Source organism: Artibeus jamaicensis, unplaced genomic scaffold, assembly GCF_021234435.1.
Source record: "Artibeus jamaicensis isolate MK-2021 breed Jamaican fruit bat unplaced genomic scaffold, CSHL_Jam_final scaffold_286, whole genome shotgun sequence".
Lineage (NCBI taxonomy): Eukaryota > Metazoa > Chordata > Mammalia > Chiroptera > Phyllostomidae > Artibeus > Artibeus jamaicensis.
Genome location: NW_026522034.1, coordinates 10,973,250 through 10,997,916, shown reverse-complemented (window position 1 = coordinate 10,997,916; position 24,667 = coordinate 10,973,250). Strand labels below are relative to the sequence as shown.

The following is a 24,667-nucleotide window of genomic DNA, read 5'->3' as shown; positions in this document are numbered from 1 at the left end:
ACTATAATTTGACTCTATATGTTTAATACATTAACTAGAGACATGAGAAACATTGTTTAAAGACTCAAATTGAGTTCACAGGGATGAAAAGTACAATAGCTGAGATGAAAAATACACTAAATAGTATTGAAGGCAGATTAGATATTTCAAAAGATATAACTAATGAATGTGAAGACAGAAAAAAATATTAAAAATGAAACACAAATAGAAAAAAATTAAAAATTTTGAAGCCTTAATGAGCTCTGTAACACCCTTAAGGCGCCTTATATGAGAAGGATCCCCCAAAATCTGGAATTATCTTCTGGAGGGTGGGATCCTTGCAGTATAGTCTTCCCCTGATAGGTCAGGGTTTTAGGAACCCATCTGTATCAGTGTACCAGCTGGCACTGTTGTGAGAAGTGGCATTTAGCCCCAGTGATTTTTTTTTTGCAGACTCTTACAATGCATTTGCCCATTTCATGATGGGTGATGTACGTGTGCACCTGCCCACACCATGCTGTGTTCAGCAGTCTTTGACCAAAAACGGCATGATCCCATGTCACCCTCCCTATTTACCTGAGCTCACCCTGAGAGACTTTGTTGTTGTTGTTGTTTCCCTGGATGAAAAAAAGTTCTCAAAGGGAACCATTTTGTTGACGAGGAAGAGGTAAAACAAAAAATGCAGGAGCACTAAAAGGCATCAAAACTGATGAGGTAAAAAACTGTTTTGAGCAGTGGGAAAAACTGTCTGAACAGGTGTATTGCATGCAATGGAGAGTACTTTGAAGGTAACTGAAGTTTAAACATGTAAGAATAAGCACACAATTTTTTATAAATAAATTCCTTTTTTTTTTGGTCCTTCCTCATATAAGCATATGCGTAATTGTAGTTTTCAAAGGAAAGGAGAGGGGCAAAACACTTTTAAAACACTAGTCGGAAAATCCTTATGTTTCATCAAAACTATAAACCCACAGATTCAAGAATTTCCGTGAAACCCAAGTGCATGAAAAATGACAAAATCTACACAAAAGCACGCTACAGTCAAACTGCTCAAACTGAGTGATAAAAGAAGATCTCAAAAGCAATGGGAAAAATGTCACATTACATATAAAAGACTAAATCTAAGAGTGTCAGCAAATTTATCTTTGGAAACAATGGAAACAAAAGCAGCAGAACAGCATCCTTAAAGTTTCAAAAAGAAACATCAGAATACTAACTATGTACTCAGAGGAAATGTCTTTGAAAAAATAAAGGTGAAGCAGACTTTTTCAGAAGTTCAAAAGGTGAAAAGAATTCATGTTTAGCAAATCCACTCTACAATATCTATTAAATGAAGTCCTTCAGGCAAAATAAAATTGATACCAGATGGAAACATGGATCTACAAAAAGGAACAAAAAGCACCAGAAATAATAAGAGCTTTGCACACCAAGTATGCAAACCCAGTCTGATTTCTCAGTTGGAATGAGAAGAGCTGATTACAGGGAAGTTCTCTAAGGTCTGACCTATTGTGAATAAAGCTTTCTTCATCTGAACATTCTGAACATCTGCTTTGAACATTTTTGTAAATCTCTTTTTTGTGAATTTAATATGTAAATGTGGAGGCTATGGAAAACTTGCCACTTGTAGTGAGCAGTAAAATGTTTTGCTTTGGATTTACACTGACCACATGCTTCCTGGTAACAAAAGACTGACTCACATCTTGAATCCCTTTTTAAATTTGAGGTCTGGGAACAGGATGCAGTGGACGAAAAATGGTCGAGTCAGAAAGAAAAGCAATTACTTTCTCTAAGATTGCACCATCAAACAGGGAGCTGGCACTCTGCTTTTTGTCTTTTCCTTCTGTGAAACCCCTGTCACTGCTTATATGGAGGGACACATTCCCTTCAGTATTCTCCCTGTTGCAACATCATGAATAAAGGTTTCACTCACTCAAAAAAAATAATAAAGCAAAATCGATACCTTTTCTACTGTGAAAAATGATATAACAAAATAACTATGTACACTCATAATTTAATATCTGGCTGCAGGTCATCCTAGTAATTCTGAAAAAAATCAATAATGCAGTTAAGATGGTAGTTTTCCCTAATCTCTTTACCACTTTATTTAAATTTCTTGAGTGGATACTCTCTGTAAGGACTAGTCCCCTGGATTCAACCTGCTTTCCAATTTGAGTACCACTGTCTTTAAATGCTGTGGGCAGCATACTTTCCTGGATCTCCTTCCCTTTAACTCTAAAAAATACAACAGAACCAAACTCCTGTTCCACAGTTCCTGTTAAGGATCACTTAGTGTTCCGCATGGTCTGTCCTTTAACCAGTGTCCACACACGTGCACTCTTCCTCGGGAACATCAGCCACCCCTCTATTTTAGGCAGCACCCGCACACAACACGTTCTGCCCATCTCTCAAAGGGTATTCCACAGGGGCTTTATATTAACATGCGCAAGATAGAAGCAACCATATTCCTCTCTAAAGCTTGTCTCTTTTCCTCTTTTGTGGTTGAAAGTAACATGTAGTCCAAGTATTACCCCATAGCCCCTTGTTGGAAAGGTCTCAGTCATTTGTGGCTACTTCTCAAATTCCCAACATAGAAAACATTCTGCTGGTTTTTACAAACATAATTTAAAAATCGTCTACTTTTCTTTAAACCACTTCCTTAGATTTTCCCCTTAACATCTTTTATGGCATCCTACTTGGTTTTCCAGCAAATTTTCCCTCCTTGTCTTTCACACAACAACCTCAGGGATGTAGCGGGTCATCCCCTGAGTGAAATCTGTCAATGCTGCTCATTGCCCACACTCCTCAGGCCCCTACACCTCATCTCACACAAGTCTTTGATCTATTTTGGGGAACCGAATTCCAGGTAAAGATGTTTCTGTTTCTCTGGCCAGTCCTGTGTTATATAATCTCAATACCTTTGTTTACTAGGTATAGTAACTCAATACTAACTCTATACTAACTCTATACTAACTCTACTGCAATATTAATGCTAGCCCTTTCTCTTATTTGCAATCTCTCTCTACAGTTCAGGTTTCACCTCCTACAGTCAGTTTTTCTTGACTTTCCCCCATCATTGTTTTGGTTGGTGTGCTCATGGAGCTACATGCATGTGTCTGTTGACTCAGTGATTGCAGCATGTGAGGTACATGTGTAGATGTGTGTGTTTCCATCATTCTGAGGTAAACAATAATTTTTAAATCTTTATGCAGAGCAGTGTACCTGACAAAGAGTAGTAGCTGAATAAGAATTAATTGAACTGTTGGCAATGACAAGAAATGATAATATTGTCACAATATTGTCCTGATAATACTCAATAAATAGCTATTACATTCATGTCTATGTCAATAAAGGGTTATCCTGAAGGAAACATGAACTATTCTCTTAAATAACTAACAGTACCCATATTTGATTAATAAATTTTATGTTAACAAGGCACTCATGTGGGAAGCAAAAATATGTTTGGAAGAACACCAACTTTTTAAAAAGAAGGGGTACTTGATGCCTATATAGGTATGTACACTTTAAGTTACTTTTATGAGTAACACTCTGGAGTTCAGTCTCCGCAGTTCAATTTGATTTCATGATATATTGCCACAGATTTAATTTTCACAATTGTATTCTCTGTCATAGAAACAAAATGATTCCTAGGATTTATGGTTCCAGCAGCTTTTTGTGTGTGTTTATAGATAATCAGCTAGTCTTACTGCATTATTTTTTACCATTGTAAACAACTGTATGCATTTTTATCATTATGGATAGATTTAGAAGTGCAATTTCCAAACAAAAGCCATTAGAATTTTATAGATTAGATTATAAGAAAAAAGACATTTCACCAAAAAAATGGCATAATTGGAGCTTTCAGATTTTCCATATCCTTACAGTTTATACCATGGAATTCATCCAAAAATTAGCAGTGGAGAAAATTTTTAACCTAAGTAAGTAATATACAGATATAGTTATTAAAAGTCACTAAAACCACATTATTTTCTCCACTGCAGTAGTTTCAAAAATATTGTTTCTAGCCATCATGGCCATTGTTCTAGGCATTACAAGTTATATATTTGTAGCCAACTCTCAATTGAATCTAAGCATTACTTCTTTTCTATATAAAAACAAAGAAAAATAACCTGTTAAAGTTCTCTGACTTTGTGATAAATTACTAAAATGACATTGCCTCAAAGAGACACGTTTTGCAAAAGGAAATAAAATCACATTAAGTAAAATTCAAACAGATTAATTGAGAATTGATTATTCAGCTTTCATTATTATAAGAACCTATTTTATTTGTCTTCAGGGAACAAAATATACAACAGTGGTTTTAGAGAAATAGATTACATTTTCTCCAGGCAAATCATTTGATAGACTATTATTCAAACACATTACTTCCTAGATGTTAATCAATAGAGGAAAAGGGCATTTTCTCTTTATGAAACAGCTTTTACAACAAAAGATAACCTTAATCATCTTACTGTTGTGATGATTATATCACAGAATTTCTGAATATTTATATTCCAGTATTTGTTGAAGTTCTGCCTTTAACCCTATGCTCACATGCAAACAGCAATCTATTGGAGGAAATGATGTTTTCTTACCTGAAATGAAGTAATTGGATATATATTAACATGAGCCTCATTCCATCGTTGTCCTTTATTCCCGCTTGAAGACCACAGTGGATTCTCTATTGTTGTCTGCCCTTTCAAACGTAGATAAACATTTAAAACACCTAAAAATAACAATCACATTTTAATTTGTATAACCATTTTTGCTTTAAATGTACTTCTCTAGGACCAAACACTTTTAGCAATTAAATGTTTTCAGAACATTCTAGTTTCTCTTCCTCTATTCCCCTCTTTTTCCAATGTTGCTCCTACGACCTTCAGCTGTGCCACAGAGCTCCAAAATGATGGCTTCCTAATCCTTAAAACCTGTAAAGGTTACCGTATATGACAAAAAAGGCTTTGCCACTGTGATTAAGTTAAGGATCTTGGATGGCGAGATTATTCTAGATCATCTGGTTACATCCTAAATGTAATCACATATAACATGTTAGGATGGAGGCCAAGGAGAATGTGATACCTGAGAAAAGTTCATGTGAAATAAAGAAGACACGCTGCAGCTGTATTTGAACCTGGAGGGAGGATCTGCAAGCTGAACACAGGTGGCCTCTGGAAGCCAGAAAGGGCAAGGAAGCAGATGGTGCTTTCAGAGGAAACCAGCCCTACCAACACCTTGATTTAACCCCATTATGATCATTTTCTCATTTTAAATTTTTGCCCTCTGAAACTGTAAGATAACAAATTTGTGGTTTTTTAAGCCACAGTTTGTGGTGACCTTTTGTTTCAGTAGTAATAGGAAACTACTATAGCCTGTCATCACATTCTGACTTGATTGACTTGCCAAAATCTGACTGTAGTCCTGTTGTCTTATATTATCAGTTTGCATCTGTTTTGAAGTTTACTTTACCCAAATCTCATTTTTCTTTTATACATTTTAAAATCAAAAGAAAAATAGCCTCGTCTCATAATTTGATATATGTCTATTTGATAATTTCATGTCCTGCTCATAGTAGGACAGTAATGAAGGTGCTAATAATAATGTATGTGTTAAACAATTCAGATGAAAAATTAATCCTCTCAACAATCCTATGAAGTATTGAGTATTAACCCCATTAGAGAACACATCTCCAGGGCATAGTTCCAACTACAATGAAACAGCCTTCTGGTTTTCTTCCTGTACCAGTATTATTTATGTCATCCTTTATTCTAAATGGCTTAAACTTCACGTAGAAGAAAAATTTTACCCTTTGTGACAGTATGGATGGACCTGGAGAACATTGTGCTAAGTGAGAAGCCAGTTAGAGAAAGACAAATACCATATGATTGCACTCATATGTGGAATCTACTGAACAAACCGAACTAACAAACAGATAGAGACAGATTCACAGACAGAGAGCAGGCTGACAGGTTGGGGTGGGAGGGTGGAGGGATTGATGAAAAAGGGACAGGGAGAGCAGTGTGGGGAGGCTGGGGAGGGGAGGAGGGTGGGTGCAGGTAGAAGAGGGTATGGGGGATATATGGTAATAGAAAATACAATAACAAATGAACTATTAAAAACATTAAGTGCCTTAAACTTCAAAATTCCCTAATGCTCTTCTTCCAGGACTCTGAGCACCTCTTCTCTGTTCTGCTGGTAGCTCCTTAAGCTGCTATTGTAAGTGCTGGTTTTCCAGTGTGAATAAGAGAACTGACTAGCCTTGAAGAAAGGTTCATGGAATTTAAGGGGGAGGGATCTGGAGGAACAAGTATGAAAGACACAGGGATGAGGACTACGGGGTAGGAAATGGGAGGGAGGTGGGGAGCACTGGGGGGGCTGGAATGGGATAAATAGACAAAAAACTGTACTTGAAAAATAACTAAATAAAATTAAAAAAAAGAAAGGTTCATGGAGAAGCCCATTCAAACTTCTAGAGTCACACTTCTTTTGTTTCCGTTAACCAGACTCAAGGAGAGATTCTGATGACTTCAGTTGCCCGGTACTCTGCCTCCTGAACTCAGTGGGATCTCCACATTCTGTCTGCTGGAGCTTCATGGCCCTGGCAAGGAAATTGTCTTAAGGCAGAGAATAGGACTCCTATGGAGATCTCTTTATTCCCATCTTTTCATATATCTCAGTTTTGTCTTGCCTCTTTTTTAAGAAAATATTTTCTGAAAACAATTACTTAATATATTTTTCCCATTTTAATCATTGTTTATTACAGTAGGACTTGTCTGGAAAAAAGTTAGTACTGAATGGCTTCAGAAACCTTTATTTTGATAACTTTTATAGTTCTCAAATAATAAATAATGTTATTATTTAGATGTTATATATTTTATGCAGATAACTTCCATAGTATGTACATTTGTTAATCTGAATATTGCACATAAATACTGAAAAGCAGGAAAGATAATATAAAAATCATCATTAAACTGATTAGTCAGAAGTAACTTCCTGAATAATTTGGTAGTGTTCCTTCCATTTTTTAGAATGTAGATCTACAGCCGTACAGTTAGTAATTTATCTTTCAGATTTTAAGTATGATTTTTGCCTATTTATATATAAGACCACACATATTATACACATGCATAAATATGAATACCTACTTTTTAAATAATGACAAAAACTACATCTTTACATCACAGATGTCACTTACTAGCTAGGTGAACTTGCTTAGTCTCTTAATGTCTTTGTCTCGATTTCCTTAACAGGCAAATGATAAGTAACTAGCATAAGCTTTTTGGGAGAATTAAAATTAGTTAGATTATGAACAATTATATCTCATACATAGTCTTCACTATGTTTTATTATTAGATCTCAAGATGTTAAAATAATATTTCTCTATATTGATATAATAGATTATATTTATACTAGTAAATTTCTTAATGTTGAACTATGATTATTACAGGAATAAATTTCACTTGATAATGGACTACTATTCTCTTATTATGGTCGATAAGAGAATAGTAGTCCATTATCAAGTGAAATTTATATATTCTATCTGGGAATAATGCATGTATATTTATAAATAACATTCCCCAGTTTTCTTTTTTGTTTTATCTTTCTATGTTGCATGATCACTTGTTGCTCCAGAATCTATTATTTTCTGTCTTTTTCCCCTTTAATGTAAGAAATAATCTCCAACTTGTCCTCTGCATTGCTGATTTTACTTTCCACAGTGTATATTCTGTTATTTTCTTTCTAATGTCATCTTTATTTGGTTGTTGTATAATTTATCATGTTATCTTCTTTTCTTTTTTAATGAATTCATTATTTTTATTTTCTTGTATTTTCCCATCACCATTTATCCTCTCAAGCCCTCTCCACCTTCACCCATCCCCCTCCTTCCCACAATAACCACACTGTTGTCTATGTCCATGAGTTCTTTCTCTCCTTTTTCTTACCTTCTCTTTTGATCTTATCAAACTCCCCTTTATTTTACTTATTTATCCGGTTCCTTCTTTTCCTGAGTCCACTGATATCATTTTATCTTTTATCATTGCATAAAATTTATATACTTATGTATTTTATTGAAAACATGAAGCATATGCTATACAAATTTTATTTCACCTGAATTGTCAGTATGCCCTTTTCAAAATGTGTGTTTTCTTTACTATGGGCATATTAGCCTCATTTTGTAGTGTGGAATTTTCATTGGAGCCTCCTTTTCTTGCTCTCACTTCCTTTTGCCTTATTCATCTCTACGGAATGCTGAATATTCCTGTGGCATCATTCCCCAAACCACTGTTGGGCCTTCTTTTATGAACACAGAATAAGTTAGATTTTGTTAGCTCCTGCTCTAAGATCTAAAGCTGCAGGACTGATGAACTGAGAACCACTGCAGAACATACTTCTGTGTAATGTCATTGCATTCTATTTTTGGACATTAATATGCAACAGGGAGGGATTACAAGGAAATCAAACTTGAATAAATAATAAATGGTGTTAAACTGTAAAAAAAGTAATACTTTCTTGAACCTATATGTTGTCTGTCATTGGACTACAATGTGTTGTACAGCACGTTCCTTTCAGAAATTATTTGAATAGTCTGTCTATGAATGAAATAAGAAAAGTGCTCCTCTATTTCAGGGCTGGGTCTGCTACAGCCTATGTCTGGATTAGTGGTAACTGACTGGTTTGGGCTGTGATATGCTCTACCGATTTCTCCTCAATACTTTACTACTTTTTCAGAAAAGAAAGTATCAGTTATCTTTTTTCCTTTTGATATATATCTTTTACTTTTATCTTTTTTTTAAACAGATTTTATTTAGTTGTTTTTAGAAAGGAGAAGAGAGAGAGAAGAGAGGAAGAGAAACATCAATGTGTGGTTGTCTCTTGAGCGTCCCCTACCTGGGCTGCAACCCAGGAATGTGAATTGAACCTGTGACCCTTTGATTTGCAGGTGGGCACTCAATTCACTGAGCCACACTGGCCAGAGCAATCTTTCGGTACTTTTTAAATGTAACCCCTTAGCTTATACCTAGTAAAAGTCATTTTAGCTTGCACTCAATGAATGAAGGATACCCTTTCTAAGCTACCAATGCAGTACCAGTTGTCCCATATAGAAATCAACAGTAAATACTCCAACAAATATGAGGTGCTAATGTACATAGATGGCAATTAATGAATTGCCATTTTATATGGAAGTCTTACGTCTCTTGAGGTGCATGAACATTCATTTTTATTTAAGTAACAGAAATCTATCCTGTCATCAAATAAATACATGAAAATTTTGGTTTAATCTTAACAAAATACTACTTTTTAGACTTATTAGTTGTAATTAGACTAAGTAGTGTGTATTAATTATGTCTTGCAGAATGTACTTAAAGAAATAAATACATGTGTTAATGAAGTATATTAATATATATGACTTAGCATTATTATATTAATAATAGATTATATTAAATACATTTTTCTCCAAATAAAATGTTACTGTGAGCATATTTAAATTTTTTCATAAAACATTTTATTTTCTTATATGTAATATAATTCAAACTTGAATTATTTCAAATTCTATTTATTAAATATATACTATGTGAAAATATTTGTCCTGTGTCTAGAGAAGTCAGGTATGAAATATCCCAGATGTTGAATGAGTTTTTGAGTAAATTATATGAATTACATTCAACTGTGGTTAGGTTTTATTTTAAAGGGCAGGTATTACCTGTTTTATAAGTAAAAAGGCAATAGAACTATATAGCTGATAGAAGTAAATTCTTCCAAATATAATTTAATTTTTATTATGCCATAGTGTTAATTATATTCCATTTTCTAAATAAGTGACTACTAACTATTGATTCAATGGTCTATTGTAGAGATGAAGACAAAAGTGATATCCATAAACAGTGTTTTTGGAAGATTATTTTTCAATTCATGTTTCCAGTTTTTTAAGTTTATAAAAGCGAATTCAATGCCAAAAGTTATATAATCATATGTTCAGATCATCTTGGTGAACAAAATTAGAACTTGTGAAAGAATAAAGTGATTCAAGAGAGGTCAGGTTTAGCAAAGCTGATATGCACACTATTAAAGTAAAAAATAAAAATTTCAGAGCGAATATGATGAATTGTGTTAATACTCTTTCAAAGTAATTTCAAATCCTCAGAGGTGCTGTGTGTATGCTTTCTAGGCACCAGATATCAGTAGGTATGAATTTAATCATCCCCAAGGATTTTCAAAGGCTAGTAGTTCCATGACACACGTTTGAACTTGCCTAAACAAAATTTAACTTTTTCTTTTCCTTGGTTTCCTAGTTCTCATCTTTTGATCACCTCTTGTTAAGAGTCAGGTGCTGAAGCTAGAGAAGACTTTGCTTATCTCAGGACGAGGGGTTATAATTAGGCTAACTGAGCCAAGTGCAGGCAGCATCATTGCATGAGCACTGAGCCAGGTTTTGGGGTTATTCATGGTATTACGCAATCGCATGACTTTTACTTTAATATTTTTTCATATAAATTACTGTATAAAATATAAACTGCATTATTATTTATAATTATATTACCCAGTGTTCTTCTTTCATCAAGTACTTCACATAATGTTACTTTAAAAATATTTGACTATAAATATTTATTTTATATATTTTAGATAAATAATTTAAATATGTCCTAAAATGTGCATACATATTTCCTACAGATACTTGGAATGACAAAGTTCATAGAAATTTTTTGTAACTTAACTTATTCCAAGGCCTGGGGATCGCTTGCATATAAATCACATTTTTATTCTAATCAGTAATACAGACTCTTAATTTGAATTTCACATTTAATGAAAGATGAAGACATGCCAGAATCATCTGGCCCCAGGCAAGAGCTATGTATATTGAGAAGTTAACATCATTTGTTTTGCGTACACAGACTAAAAGGGGAAATCACAAAAATCATTATTTTCTGCTTGAACAGAAAGGGCTGCATAGCACATCCAGTTTTCTCAATATATGATTGCAATATCTTAAATAAAAAATGTCAGTTCATTTTCTGCAGTCGATGCCTTGCCTTTTAGTTTCCAGTTGAATTTCCACATTTGTGTCTAATAATTTTTTTTATTGCACTCTGGTTTCTTATTTATTTATAGTACACATGCATACACTTGAAATATTTAAAAATACAATATACACTTCAACAAGTATACTCTTTGAAGTCTCAATAATTGAACTTAGTGAACAGATTCGGGCAACATTTTATATGAATCTCCATCTAAATTTTTCTGAAACACTGCCAGTCTCCTTACTCTGTCTTAAGAGAAGTATTCTAGACTCTCACACTGTGGCCTCTTTTCTAGTTCTCACGTTCTTTAATCTGTGCCTTCTGCTTACTATTTAACTCTCCTGAAGGATGTTTTACATTTCTTTTCTTTCACAGAAAATTTATATTAACTTTGCGGTTCTCAGTGTTCTTTCCCTTGTTCAACCATAGTGTGAGTTCACCATGTATTGTGATATACATTACTTTCTGAATTTTATTTTATTCTATAATTTGCTACCCCAAACAGATGATAAACAATTTGTTGAATAAGAACTTTTTTTACCACAGTTTTCTATTTTATTCTCCGTAGAAGCCTGAAGAAGCACTAGGCACATACCTGTGCAATTCTACTAAATGAAAATGAATGACTTCAAGACCTAAGGGTAAGAATACTCATTACAATAAGATTACACTTTCAATGAAGTTAGTTTAAAAAGTTTGGTACACTTGTAAGAAACACAATCAGTTAACCCATTTTCTGACCATTCATTTAACTGATAAATAATATTTTTATTAATTACACTAAAAATGAGAATTGTATATTTTGAAACACCAGCCTTCCCCAGTCAAAGCATTAATTTGGTTTAAACATTGTAGTTCTAATATACATTGTCTGAGAGCCCATCCTCAATGAGTAATTAAATATAAGGAAAATAAATATGGGGGTAGTTAGTGGTTTAAAACCAGGAAATTAAAAGGCAAATGAACTAGTTATTACATATTTTGCTATTAGAGGGTCTGTGACAAGTGTCTGTAATATTTATAAGTGGTAATATATCAGGCTAGATTCTATCCACTCCCCTATTAAATGCATATTAATTTAACAAATTAATGTTAAATTATTATGAATGTCTCCTACCTACAGCATTATTTTTACACTGATAACAGTGGCTTTATTAACATTAAATACATACAGGACTTCACTGAAAGTGATGACTAATTCTAAACACAAAGAGTAACTTAATATCACCTATTATGAAACAGCCCACGGTTTGGCATCCTCCAATTTTTAAATGGAGAGTAAGTACTAAATAACCTCATCTATTCCCTCAGCAACTTAGGGTTTGTCTTTTGAAAGAAATTTAATTCCGACAATGTGTCAGAATGCAAGTCTCTCAAAATTATATATTTATCCTGCTGTTCTCCTCCTATAGTCAATATAGTCAAAGTTCTAACATTATGGTACCTTATCTTAAGATTTTTTAAAGGCTTAAGCTATTTCTCACATGGTGTCTAATTCCAAGGGAAAAATTGGTGAGAAAAAATTTTATTTGAGAGACATATTTGAGGTGTAAGCAAGGATCTCAGTTTTTAACTCTAATCAGAAAAAAAACTGTGGTACATATACACAATGGAATGCTATGCAGCAGAGAGGAAGAAGGAGCTACTACCCTTTGCAACAACATGGATGGAACTGGAAAGCATTATGCTGAGTGAAGTAGGCCAGGTGTTGAAAGACAAATACCATATGATCTCACCTTTAACAGGAAGCTAAATAACAAAACAAACAAGCAAGCAGAATAAAAATAAAGACACTGAAATAGAGAACAGGGGGACAGTGACCAGAGGAGAGAGGGAAGGGAATTTAAGGGGGGAAAAGGGGAGGGATTTGGAGGAACAAATATGAAGGACACAGGGATGAGAACTAAGGGGGGTGTGGAGCACGGGGTGCGGGGTGCTGGGATGGGAGAAATAGACAAAAAACTGTACTTGAAAAATAACTAAATAAAATTATTTATAAAAAGAAAGAAATATGGCCTTTGACCATAAGAATAAAAATCAGACTTCTAAAACCATGCAACAGATTGTCACTTTTGTCTTCTTTGTATCTTCTGTAAGAACACTGAAGTCTTCAGTTTAAAATTTTTGAATCCTAGCACTGAGAAGGTTCAATACAAAAGATAACTTGCAATATCTTATTAAGAGAAATTTAGTTGGAGGGAACTTACAGATTCATTCCATTTTACTTTTATATTCCATTATTTATCATAAGGCGACAGAACTGGACCATAATATTTCAGGACAAAGCACACTTTTTATTCTCTAATGTAGTACTTTCTGTCAACATCTAAAATTTTTATTTCAATGAGTTTTATATTTTTCTCAAGGTACTAAGTAAAGTTGTTGTCCACTGTATGACTAGGAGGACTTTTACAAAGATAAAGTTTTCTTGGTGTCAGTTGGCACCAGATATGTCATACTTTTGCTTTCCTCAATGCTGTGGCTACCAGAGCACTTAGGTTGAAATTCAGATTAAGTCATGATTCACTTCTATATTTTTTCCCAAACTTATCCGTAGGTTCTTGATGAAGATCTTTTGTTTCCAATCTAAATGCCATACTTTCCATTTTTTCTCTTTTGGTATTTTTCTAGCACTCTCAAATATCAGGGGTCATGGTAACAAATACTATGAAATGTGCACCTGATGTGATAGCAAAAGATGGAGCAGGGAGGGTGGGAAGAGGTTGAGCCGATGTCCTTGAGTTGACTTCTGAAGGAACAAATGAGTTACTAAGATGATTAAAAAACATTCATTTTCTTTATAAATATGTATAAGATGTGAAAAATATTTACATTTGCAGGGCCCTGTGTGATGTGAAGAGATGTTTCTGCTCCCCAAACATACAGCTCAGTGAGATGAAGACACGAGAGGCCCCAGATTCAATACAGTTTAACTTGGAGAATTCATACATGACTGTAATTGACTATCAAGCTAGAAGGGCAAACATATTTGAGGTATTTATGTTACTGGTTTTACAAAATAATCTTTACCCCCAGAAGCTATGGGCCAAAGAGACAGCAAGGAAATCAGTTGGCAGGGTAATCAGTAATATGCACAAAAAGTAATGTGGAGTCAGATTGAACATTACACCAAACAAAAAATTTCAGAACATTGACTGATGTTCCAGTCTCCAGCTCTCCAGCTCTCTATCACTCATCAGGTTTGCTTCCATTTAGTACTCCCCTCAAACAGTCTACTCTTTGAAAATGCAACTTTGCATTATTTTTCAAAGAAAGGAGAGTCTCTTAGGAAGGCAAATCCCATATCTGTTTGCTGTTCTTGCATCAATGAATCTATCAAAAGCCACATTCTTTCTTCCCATCTCAAAGTGGAAGTGACTTTAGTTCCATTCTTCACAGGTGATTCTCCTACAAATATTTGTAATTCCCACCTCTTCAAAAATATCGCTTCCCTCTGCCTTTTGTGTCTCTAAACTTACCCTTGCCATAAACCCTTATTTCTCTTACAACTAGGCCCTTCCACACCACCAACTCTTTAACTTTATACCTTCTTCCTCACCCCTGTGACTCATGGCGGCAGGCTTCATTAAAAAATTCCTCTTCCTTGCCTCCCATTTGTTTCAAAATGAAACTAGCTTTCTAGAGTCACAAATTTATCAAATAATTCTTATCAAGTTCAATGAATGTATTCATGTGTTATTTGTATCTTTATCTTTTATTTCTTAGCATGATATGATGCTTATATTTCACATTCTTCTTTCTAGAAATAAATGAAGTACATATTTTACTGAGTTTTAATAAGCTTTTGTCATATCCTATGGTCTATCTAATATGAAATTCAATTTCTTTGCAAGAACATTAGAAATTCAGTTGACTGATTAAAAATCAAATGCCTAGAGGATTGCTGAAGTGATCATATTATTGTCAATAGCCAGATAGTGTATCATGTACAATATCTGATACAACATCCTTAAAGAAAGGATAACACATAATAGCTTTCATTTATTTTTTCTTCAACCAATTTTGATAGAATATTTAACTAACAATAAATTATAACAATTCGGCATACAACTTCTAAGAAACCTCTTAATGCTTTCGCCCTCCTATCATTAACATTCTTGTATCATTTCTTCCCCTTGAGTGTGGGTTGCAATTACTAACTCAGTTATAATAAATACAGTAAGGCAGAGTTATTGGATGTTGCTTCAGAGATCAGGTTATAAAAAGCTTTAGGCATGTGTTTTCTGTTTCTCCTACATTTCTTGCTTTGGAGGAAGCCTGCTGCCATGCCATGAGACCATCCTAGAGAGACATCCATGTGGGAATGAATTGGGAGAGGCCTCAGACCAACAGCCGGCAAGAAATCAATATCCTTATTGCAACAATTATGAGGGAAAGAGCCTACCAGAAAAACACGTGAGCGGGCGTGGAAGTGTATTCTCTCCAGGTCAGATGTTCCAATAGACCCAGGCCTGCCTGACAGCTGGCTTGTCTGCAACCTCGTGAGAGGCCCCCAGGCACCCGGCTCAACCATGCCTATATTCCTGACCCACAGAAACTAGGATAATAAATGTTTATTGCTCTAAGGTGCAGAGATTGAGGGGAACTGTTACGCAGCAATAAATAATACACATATTTGACTTTATTTCAAAGAGAAATCTCTTTTCTAAGTAATGTATAAATGATCATCAATTTTTGTATTATTAAAAAATGATGAATTTTCTCAATGGTATACTGTTAGTCACAGTAAAACAACAAGTTATTTATTGTCACTCAAGAAGTAACAATTTTGATTATGCTACTAGAAATTCGGGACAAATCATTTTTGGATATGAATTTCCCAAAGAATCAATAAGACTAATATTTTAATTTGTAAAACCAGTGGCTCTAAACGCCCCAGGTTTACAGATGAATAAGTATCTTGGCATATTTGGAGAGAGGGAAGCTTTTGGCTACACAGTGTCTCCCTCACCCAGTGCTCATTGATTAGTCAATGTCTAGGACAGGTACATTTCCCTTGATTTTAGTGAGAAGAAGGACTGTGTCCTGCTGAAAGGGACCCAAGTGCCCTGATATATGCAATGTCTGATTGAGCACAGAAATGTCACAGGAATCAACGTGTAAAATGTTTGGGAACAAGGAAAAACTAAAGAACCGCCTTCTTCCAGAAATCAACTGAACATCCACTGACAATAAAGAGAATAAGAATAACAATTGTGATGTTAAAAATATATTAAAATTACCTTGGGATAAAGTATAAATATGCAGTAATTTTGAGAGGATATCCACTTATAAATAGGTAAATAAAACTTTTACTCATTAAAGTAATTCAAAATATTGATCTTGTTTTTTTTAATTTAAAAACTAATTTAAAATATGCCCCTGCTGAGGTAAATCAGAAGAAGGGAGAGTCCATGAAGTATATTCAAAATAGTACATAAAATATATGTGTTCCACTAAAAAGAAAAAAATAGAGCTGAGCTAACCCTACTCTTGAAACAAGACACAAATCTTGAAATAAATAGGGTGTTGTGGCAAGTGTGGAGAGGTTGTCTCCCTTCACAGGACAGGCTGCAGTGAACGCATGGCTACTCTCATGGCTTTCTGACTGCTTTTCTAGTTTATGTTCTGTTCTCAGGGATGTTACCCACTCCTATCCGATTTGTTTTCCCAATTCAAAGACCTCATCATGTTTCTTGTCTGGACAAAATCTGTAAGATCCCTCCCATCTACTGAATCAGCTAAACTTTCCTGACACCATTAAGTCTCCCTCACAGGATGGAAGCAGTCAAAGTCTGTACCTGGCTCCCCAGACTGGTTTTATGGCTTTGCTACTTATTGGCTATGGTAAGTTTGATGGATGTGGTAATTAAAATGGTACATGCTTTGGTTTTCTTTTCCACAAAACAGAATAATGATTTTTATGAGCACAAATATTTATTGTGAAAATTAAGAGAAATAATTCATGATGTGTTAGGCGTAAGTGTCCTGGTCCATGATGAGTACTCCATAAGCATTAGCTAATACTATATTATTGGTTGTTATTGTTGCTGTTTGAGATTCAAAGTAACATAAGATCAAATGTCTACTATGTGATAGAAGGAGAGTGATAGAATAATTTATATGTGTCATTACATATGTGTGTTATCCATTTAACTTGAACAACACATTTCTGAAATAGGAATTGTTATTCCTTCTTCACAGGTGAGGATACAAAGATCCAGACATGTTCAATGACTTCTCTACGTGTAACTGAGTGCTACAGGTAAGCTCCAGTCCAGGTGTCCTGACTTTGTGTTGAGGATACTTTTACTGCACGAGGGGTGCCCTTTTAGGTTGTCCCCTAGTGCACTACTGGGAAGAAAACTGCTTAATAGTGCTGGCTGTGAGTTTGAATCCCAGTTGCTTGCAATTCATACAAACTCTCCCAGGTTCAGTTTTTCCCTGCTGTAAAAGATGGACAGTGATGTTCATTTTTATAAAAGTTTTAAGAGGATTACCTCATTTAGTAGAGTAGGTAGTGTATAACCATGTCCATGACTGTATAAGTTTAAAAAAATATACCTACAGTGTCCTGCAAAAGTAACACCTGCTTGAGTGTGGTTGGTAGAGTAATCATATGGGTGCAATAATTTATAGTTTGAATTTGAACATTTCACCTAAAATGTCATATGGTGTGCTTGAGTGTGATATTTTTATGTTACAGAATTACTTGCTTATGATTTTGTAATAAAAATAGTTTGTAATAAAAAGGGGACATTCTTGGTGCCAGACTCTGTATTTTATTATTAGTTTTATTAACTTATATTGACACAATATCATGCCCTCCTAATTTCTCATACTTTACATCCTCATTACCAGTGTCTTAATTTTCTGTGTTCATCTCTATCTGTTGAAAATGTACCTGTCCTTTGTAGAGATGTTTTCTTATATCCCAAAGCATTGCCTTATTCTTTAACCATGTGCAGATCAACAATCCCTCTCTAAGTTATGTTGCTCTAGATATGCTTTACCACTGAGAATTTTCCTTATTTTAGAAAGCTGCAAGAGTACATCTCATGTTATGTGATATCGCCTGGAAGGATCTCAAATAGAATCTGTAATTAATCATAACAATATTTTTGCTGCAAAGAGTACAAATGTCCACACTCATGAGGCTAAATAAAGACTATATAAACAGTCCAGGTGATATTCTAACACATGCACAGCCAGCTTGCAGACATTGCCAAATAATTACATTAAAAGTAATTTTGTTCAGTTTTTTAAATTTTAGGATTGCACATAAAGAATTGTAAACTTGTGTGATTTCCTCTGCCTCTCACCCGACCACAGTTTTGTTGGATTCTTTCTCACAGTTCTTGGTTTCCACGTAGCACAATGGTGTATTTACTCATCTTACCCTCCATTATTCACAAGGCCTACAGGAACAGAATGTGTATCTTCATCTTTGTATGCCCTTCAGGACCGAGGATGTCAATAACTCAAACTAGGTGTGTTGCGTACACTTTATAAAAACCGCACCAGTATTCTGAATGTGTACATGGTGCTAAAGTACTGTCTTCCACAAATGACAGTACTCTTTTTTCCTATTCATTAATATACATTGAGTGATAATTCAAGCAAGTTTTTCAAAAGAAGCAATATAAATTGTACTGGTTTTAAATTTCATAAGAAGAGCTCATGAATAATGAGCTCTTTAATGTATTGATGGTCTGCCTGAATTAGGATTCCAGAAAAGGTAGGTAATGTTTCAAAATTTCAAATTCTAATCTAAATTGGGGAAATTAAGACATGATGCGGGATCATTCTTAGCACCTTATTTTTTAATTTATGGGTAAGTTACTTAAAGTCAATGATGATATTCTGGGAGTAAAATTGATTTAATTCTATGTGTTCATGAACACGTTCCTTCCTAGAGATGACATGCTTTAGAAGAAGAAACATGGACATTCTTGCCATCTCACCTATATGTTGTCCATACATGTGATAAAAGAAGCTGAAACAATACGCAGTGTTCGTGGGTCCGTAAGGGTTCTTGGGAGCTATGCTAAACACAGGGCTGAGAAGTCGCGCTTTTTCACCTTCCAGTCTTGGTCGAGACGTCTCAATGTACATATAAAAACCTTTGAAAAGGCACAATAAAATGTTTAAGCATATTATTATTATTATTATTATTATAGAGCATGAAATTTGAAATAATTGATGTTTTAGAGTTTTTGAACAAGTACAGATTGATAGATTTGCATTCATTTATGAAATCTGTATAATATAAAGAATAAATGATTTATATAATTAAAGGTAACACTGTTTAAATTTTATATAAATTTAAGACAAAAATTATAATTTTACACTTAAATTAAAAAAAATCCTAGTCAATGAGTTCTGAGAGAAAATTAGTGTCTGCCAATCTTTAAAAAGTGTGAATTACTGATACTGTACATACAATTTTAATATTTTATTCCACAATCTTCAAATCTACAGCTAAATATTCTCTTGCATTTCACGATAGTCACATCTCTAACATTCCAAGGATGGAGTACAGTTGGTACGAACACACTTCACACCCTCATACCTTCTTTGGAGCCACTACGGTCAGCATTAGGTCCTGTGTTTGGGGTATATTTTGTATTTCTTGTTGCAGTACTTTGCTTTGTCCAGTCAAAATTATCTGTATCATCTTGAGTGAACAAACAAATGTTACCATCTTCGAATCCACAATGAAATTCTCCTGTTAACAAAATTTAATTAATGTGGTTATCATTAATTAAATGAATACAAACTGCAATATTCTTCCAGGAGAAATTTAAATCATTAAGCAATAACAATGCAAGATTGTAATAATAGAATCAGATGCATAATTGTGTATCATATTACCACTAAATGTAAAATGATTTCATTTTAATGAAAAAAATAATAATATATAAATCAGTCACTTATTAAATAATCCAAACCATTTTCCTCTGAAATATCCAGATAACTAAAATTAAAGACTATAATTCACCCTTGAATTGTGGTTAAAGAAATTTCACAACTTTCATTTTTCAGGATAGGAACAACTCAACCTAAGCTGCCAATTAAAAAAATTATCTTTTAAAATTTACCTGGAAGCATGTGAACGCTGTATATCTCGAGGTTATAATTTTTCCTGTCATGTCTGGAAATGCTTTTGTGTATGGCCATTTGCACAAATGGAAGTTTACTTAGGGGAAGCTAATGAAAAATTATTTTAAAAAGTAGTTATCTTCCATATTTGAATATGAATTTGCCAGATGTTTGAAATTAAAAATGAAGTAATGAAAAGACTTTATGAAGACCAGGTGGAAGGACTGAGATTGATTTTGGATGCCTGCCATATGCTACTTTCAGGCCCAACCAGTTCAGAGGAGAGCTTTCTTCAATTGTCTCTGAACAGAGGGTGGTAGTAACATTTCTAGGTTTCTGAGTGTTTTCTTACTGAGATGTGCCTGTTTGAAATACAGTAGTAAATAAGGATGATGATGTCCACTAGATAATTAAAATTATCCTTAATTAAGAAAAATTTGAGATAGTTTATATTGTTTCACTCAAACTCATTACAACTCTATGAAATCAAAGTAATACTAATTTGTGAGGCTCACAGAGAAAACTTTGGCTGAGTCCAGCTATTAAAAAATAAAGTCAAAACTGCAGATTTCATGGAATTCATAGAGATATAAACATCTAAAGAACAGAGACTCACATTTGTTTTTTCCCTCTCTGCTATGGGTTAGACTTATCACATTATCTTTGGGAGTGGAATCCTTGCAGTTGGGATAATGCTCTTTGTTTCTATATACTACAAGTGAACTATCCTAAAGGGGGTTAAGAAAACAATACCATTTACAATAGCATAAAAAGAATTAAATAGTTAAGAATGAACTTAACCAAAGAAATAAAAGACCTATATATTGAAAACTATAAAGCTAATAAAAAATAAAAAGACACACGTAAATAAAAGGACAACCCATGTTCTTGGATTGGAAGAATTAATATTGTTAATATACCCATATTATCCAAAGTGATGTACAGACTAACACAATCTTTATAAAAATATCAATAGCATTTTATATAGAAATAGAAAAATTTTCTAAGTTATGTAAAACCACAAAAGATCCCAAATTAACAACACAGAAGTATGAGCAAGAAGAACAAAACTGGAGGTATCACTTACTGATTCAAGGTTATAAAGTTATCAGAAAAGTTTGGTACTTGTACCGTTTGGCAGGAAAGTAAATTGCTACATCTATGATGAAAAAAGTGTAGAGGTTCCTAAAAAAAAACCTAAATATAGAACTACCATATGATCCAGTAATCTATCTTATAATTCTACAGCCAAAGGAAATTAAATCAGTACCTCAAAAGAGATATGCACTCATGTGTTCGCTGCAGTATTATTCACAGTAGCCAAGATATAGAAACAACCTAAGCATTTATCTATAATTTAATAGATAAAATTTTTGTGGCAGACATATACAGTCGAATATTTTTAAGCCTAAAGAATTAAAGCTATCCCACCATTTGCAATAAAATGGATGAAACCAGAGGACATTATACTAAGTGAAAGTGCCAGACACAGAAAGGAAAAACTGTATGATATCACTTACATGTAGAATCTTGTAAAAGTCAAATACATAGAAGCAGAAAGTATTTAGAGTGAAGGTTGTCAGAGGCTGAAGAGATTTGGAAATGGGGAAATGTTGATCAAAGGGTATAAACTGGAGTTATGCAAGATGGGTCAGTCCTAGAGATCTGTACAGTGTTGTTCCTGTATTTAACAATACAGTATTGTACACTTAAACATTTATAAAGAAGGTAAGTCCTATGTTAACTCTTCTTGTAATAATTAAAAGAGAGAGAGAGGAGAAGGAAGGAAAAGAAACAATTGGCATTTACAGAACAAAGTCAAATAGAAAGCTTTCCATTTGAGTTTAAGGAATTAGTTTCTGTTTTTGCCTCTGTTTTTAGATTAAAGAATCACCGTACTTCGTTCATTGTGTTTATTTATATTGTATATTCTGAGTAAGATGGTTTATAGGGAATACAAGCATTTAGGAGTTTGTAACTCAGTACATCTTTGGATAAACAATATTCCACATAAAATATTTACTAACATATGTTTATGCCACAAAATCTTATACTAAACAAGACATGACCTCTCGATGCTCCCAGTTGAAGATCTAATGCTGGTGACAGAAGTTAGTTATATATTTGTGGACAGATATCTTTCAGGCACAGTGTGAGATTCCTTTAGTTGCTACTTTGGAATCATAATAAGGCAAATGTTTGATTTTAAATGTTTTCATTTAATTAGATATTATACACACTAACAAAATGTGGAAAATGTACCAATTGAGGATTTCAGCTTGTTAAGTAACTGCCAAACTTATTTTTTGGATATTGTTGAAAATTGTGTATAATAAATTTTGTAGTAATACTTTAACATATATTTTGTATAACATAATTTAGCTTTATTTACAAAGAAAAAATATTCTCTGGCTGGTGTGGCTCAGTGGATTGAGTGCCGGCCTGAAAACCAGTCACTGGTTCGAGTCCTAGCCAGGTCACATGACTGGGTTGCAGGCCAGGCCCCCAATAGGGGGTGTGCAAGAGGTAACCACTCATTGATGTTTCTCTCCCTATCTTTCTCCTTCCTTTCTCCTCTCTCTAATAAATAAATAAATAAATAAACAAATAAATAAATAAAATTTTTAAAAGAAAAAATACGTGCCTTTAAGAACAAATTTTTGGAGACTAAGTCTCTCATAGTAATATTAAGCTACAGTACAGCTTATGAAAAGTTAAGACATGCCTATAATTTCACATATGCCTAAAATTTTTCATAATTTAGTTTATTTTATATGTGACCTAAGCTATTCAGAATAAATTTGAAGGGGATATAAGACAAGAACAATTAATCAGACTAAAATACATAAATAATCTCAATTGTTCATTGCTTCTGTGAACATATATTTTTATGGTGAAAAACCTATTACTAGAGAAATTTTTTGAAAAGTTAGCAGATAGATTTTTTTAAAAAACGCTATTTGCAGCCATCATAACTTTATGATTATCCTGTCAATTTATATTAGGTAACTATATACATTTACAAAAAGTCTAAAATATTTTTTAATAAAAATATTTACTGATACAAGGAATATCTTCATAGATAATGAAAATGCTCTCATCTGTAAAATTTTACCAAAAGTCAATGTAATTTAAATATTAAAAGATTTCAAAAAATAGAAAAGTAATAAAGTTTATGATTTTCACTAAGGTACAAAACTGAAGAATCACTTCGTCTTGGATTTTTAGTAGTTTTCCAATTACCGTATGATTTTTGGCAGACTTTCAGGGACCATGTGGTAATAAATAAATATATTTGAAGTATTTGCCATTATATGGTATCTAAGACTGTGCTTTCCTTCCCTGAGTCAATCCCAATGTGGAGAAGAAAGAATCAGAACTCGGGGACAAGTAGCCTGATGCCCAATAGTCCTCTCTGGCCCCGTGGCCTTTTTGTCCCATCTCACCTCTTTATGTATTTTTTTTTATTTTATACTTTTCAGGTTTACTGAGGTATACTTGACTAATAAAAATTGTATACATTAAGTTGTACAACTTGATGTTTCTATATGAATATACATTTTGAAACGATTACCGTAATCAAGTGAATTATGTATCTATCATTCACCACATCATCACAGCTACCATTCATTACCTTTCTTTTATTTTTCCTGTATGGTCAGAATGCTCACAATTAGCCTATTGGAAAATTTCAAGTATACAGTACAGTATTGTTAAGTATAGTCACCACGCTGTACATTAACTCTTCAGAACTAACTTGTCTTACATAACTGAAAGTGGCTACTGATCAACCGACATCTTCCCATCCTCCTCCCTTGTTGGAAACGACCATTCTACTCTCAGCATCTGAGTTTGACTATTTTAGATTTCACATATAAATCAGATGATGCAGTATTTGTTCTTCTGTGTCTGGCTTATTTCACTTAGCATAATGAGCCAGGTTTACCCATGCTGTTTCGAATGACAGGATAACCTGCTGAATAATGTTCCCTTGAATACATATCCTGTACTTTCTTTATCCATCCATGGACATTTCCATAGTTTTAGTATCTTGGCTCTTGTGAATACTGCTTCAATAAACTTGGCATTACATGAACCTCTTAAAGACTGATACTTCATTTCCTTTGGATTTATAACAAAAAGTTGGATTGTAAGATCATATGGTAGTTCTATTTTTTAATTCTTTGAGGAACCTCCTACTATTTTTCTTCAATGGCTGTAAGAGTTTACATGCCTGCCAATAATGTGATGGTTAATTGGAGAGACTGTACTTTCCCCATTGCATATTCTTGACATCCTCTACAAAAGCCGGTTGCCCATAAATTTATGAATTGATTTCTGGCATTGTTTTTTCTGTTCCATTGGTCTAAATACCAATTTTTATACCAATAAATTACTCCCTTGATTATTATGACTCTGTAACATATTTTAAAATGAAAGTGTAATGCCTCCAGTTTTGTTCTTCTTGCTCAAGATTCTATTTGCTATTTAGGATCTCTTGTGGTCCCATATGAACTTAAGTATTGTTTTGCTATTTCTATAAAGAATTCAACTGATATTATGCTAGTAAT

The 24,667-nt window shown here is 33.7% G+C and overlaps 1 protein-coding gene across 1 annotated transcript in view; it reads right to left on the bottom strand.

Moving 5' to 3' along the window:
* Positions 1-24,667, bottom strand: part of MDGA2 (MAM domain containing glycosylphosphatidylinositol anchor 2) — an 875,220-nt gene that overhangs the window by 15,335 nt on the left and 835,218 nt on the right. Inside the window, exons 13-15 of the mRNA XM_053656885.1 lie at positions 19,567-19,722; positions 18,959-19,117; positions 4,572-4,702 (exon numbers count right to left, since the gene is read on the bottom strand). Of these exons, the coding sequence (XP_053512860.1) occupies positions 4,572-4,702; positions 18,959-19,117; positions 19,567-19,722 (446 nt within the window). The remainder of the gene's footprint in view (positions 1-4,571; positions 4,703-18,958; positions 19,118-19,566; positions 19,723-24,667) is intronic.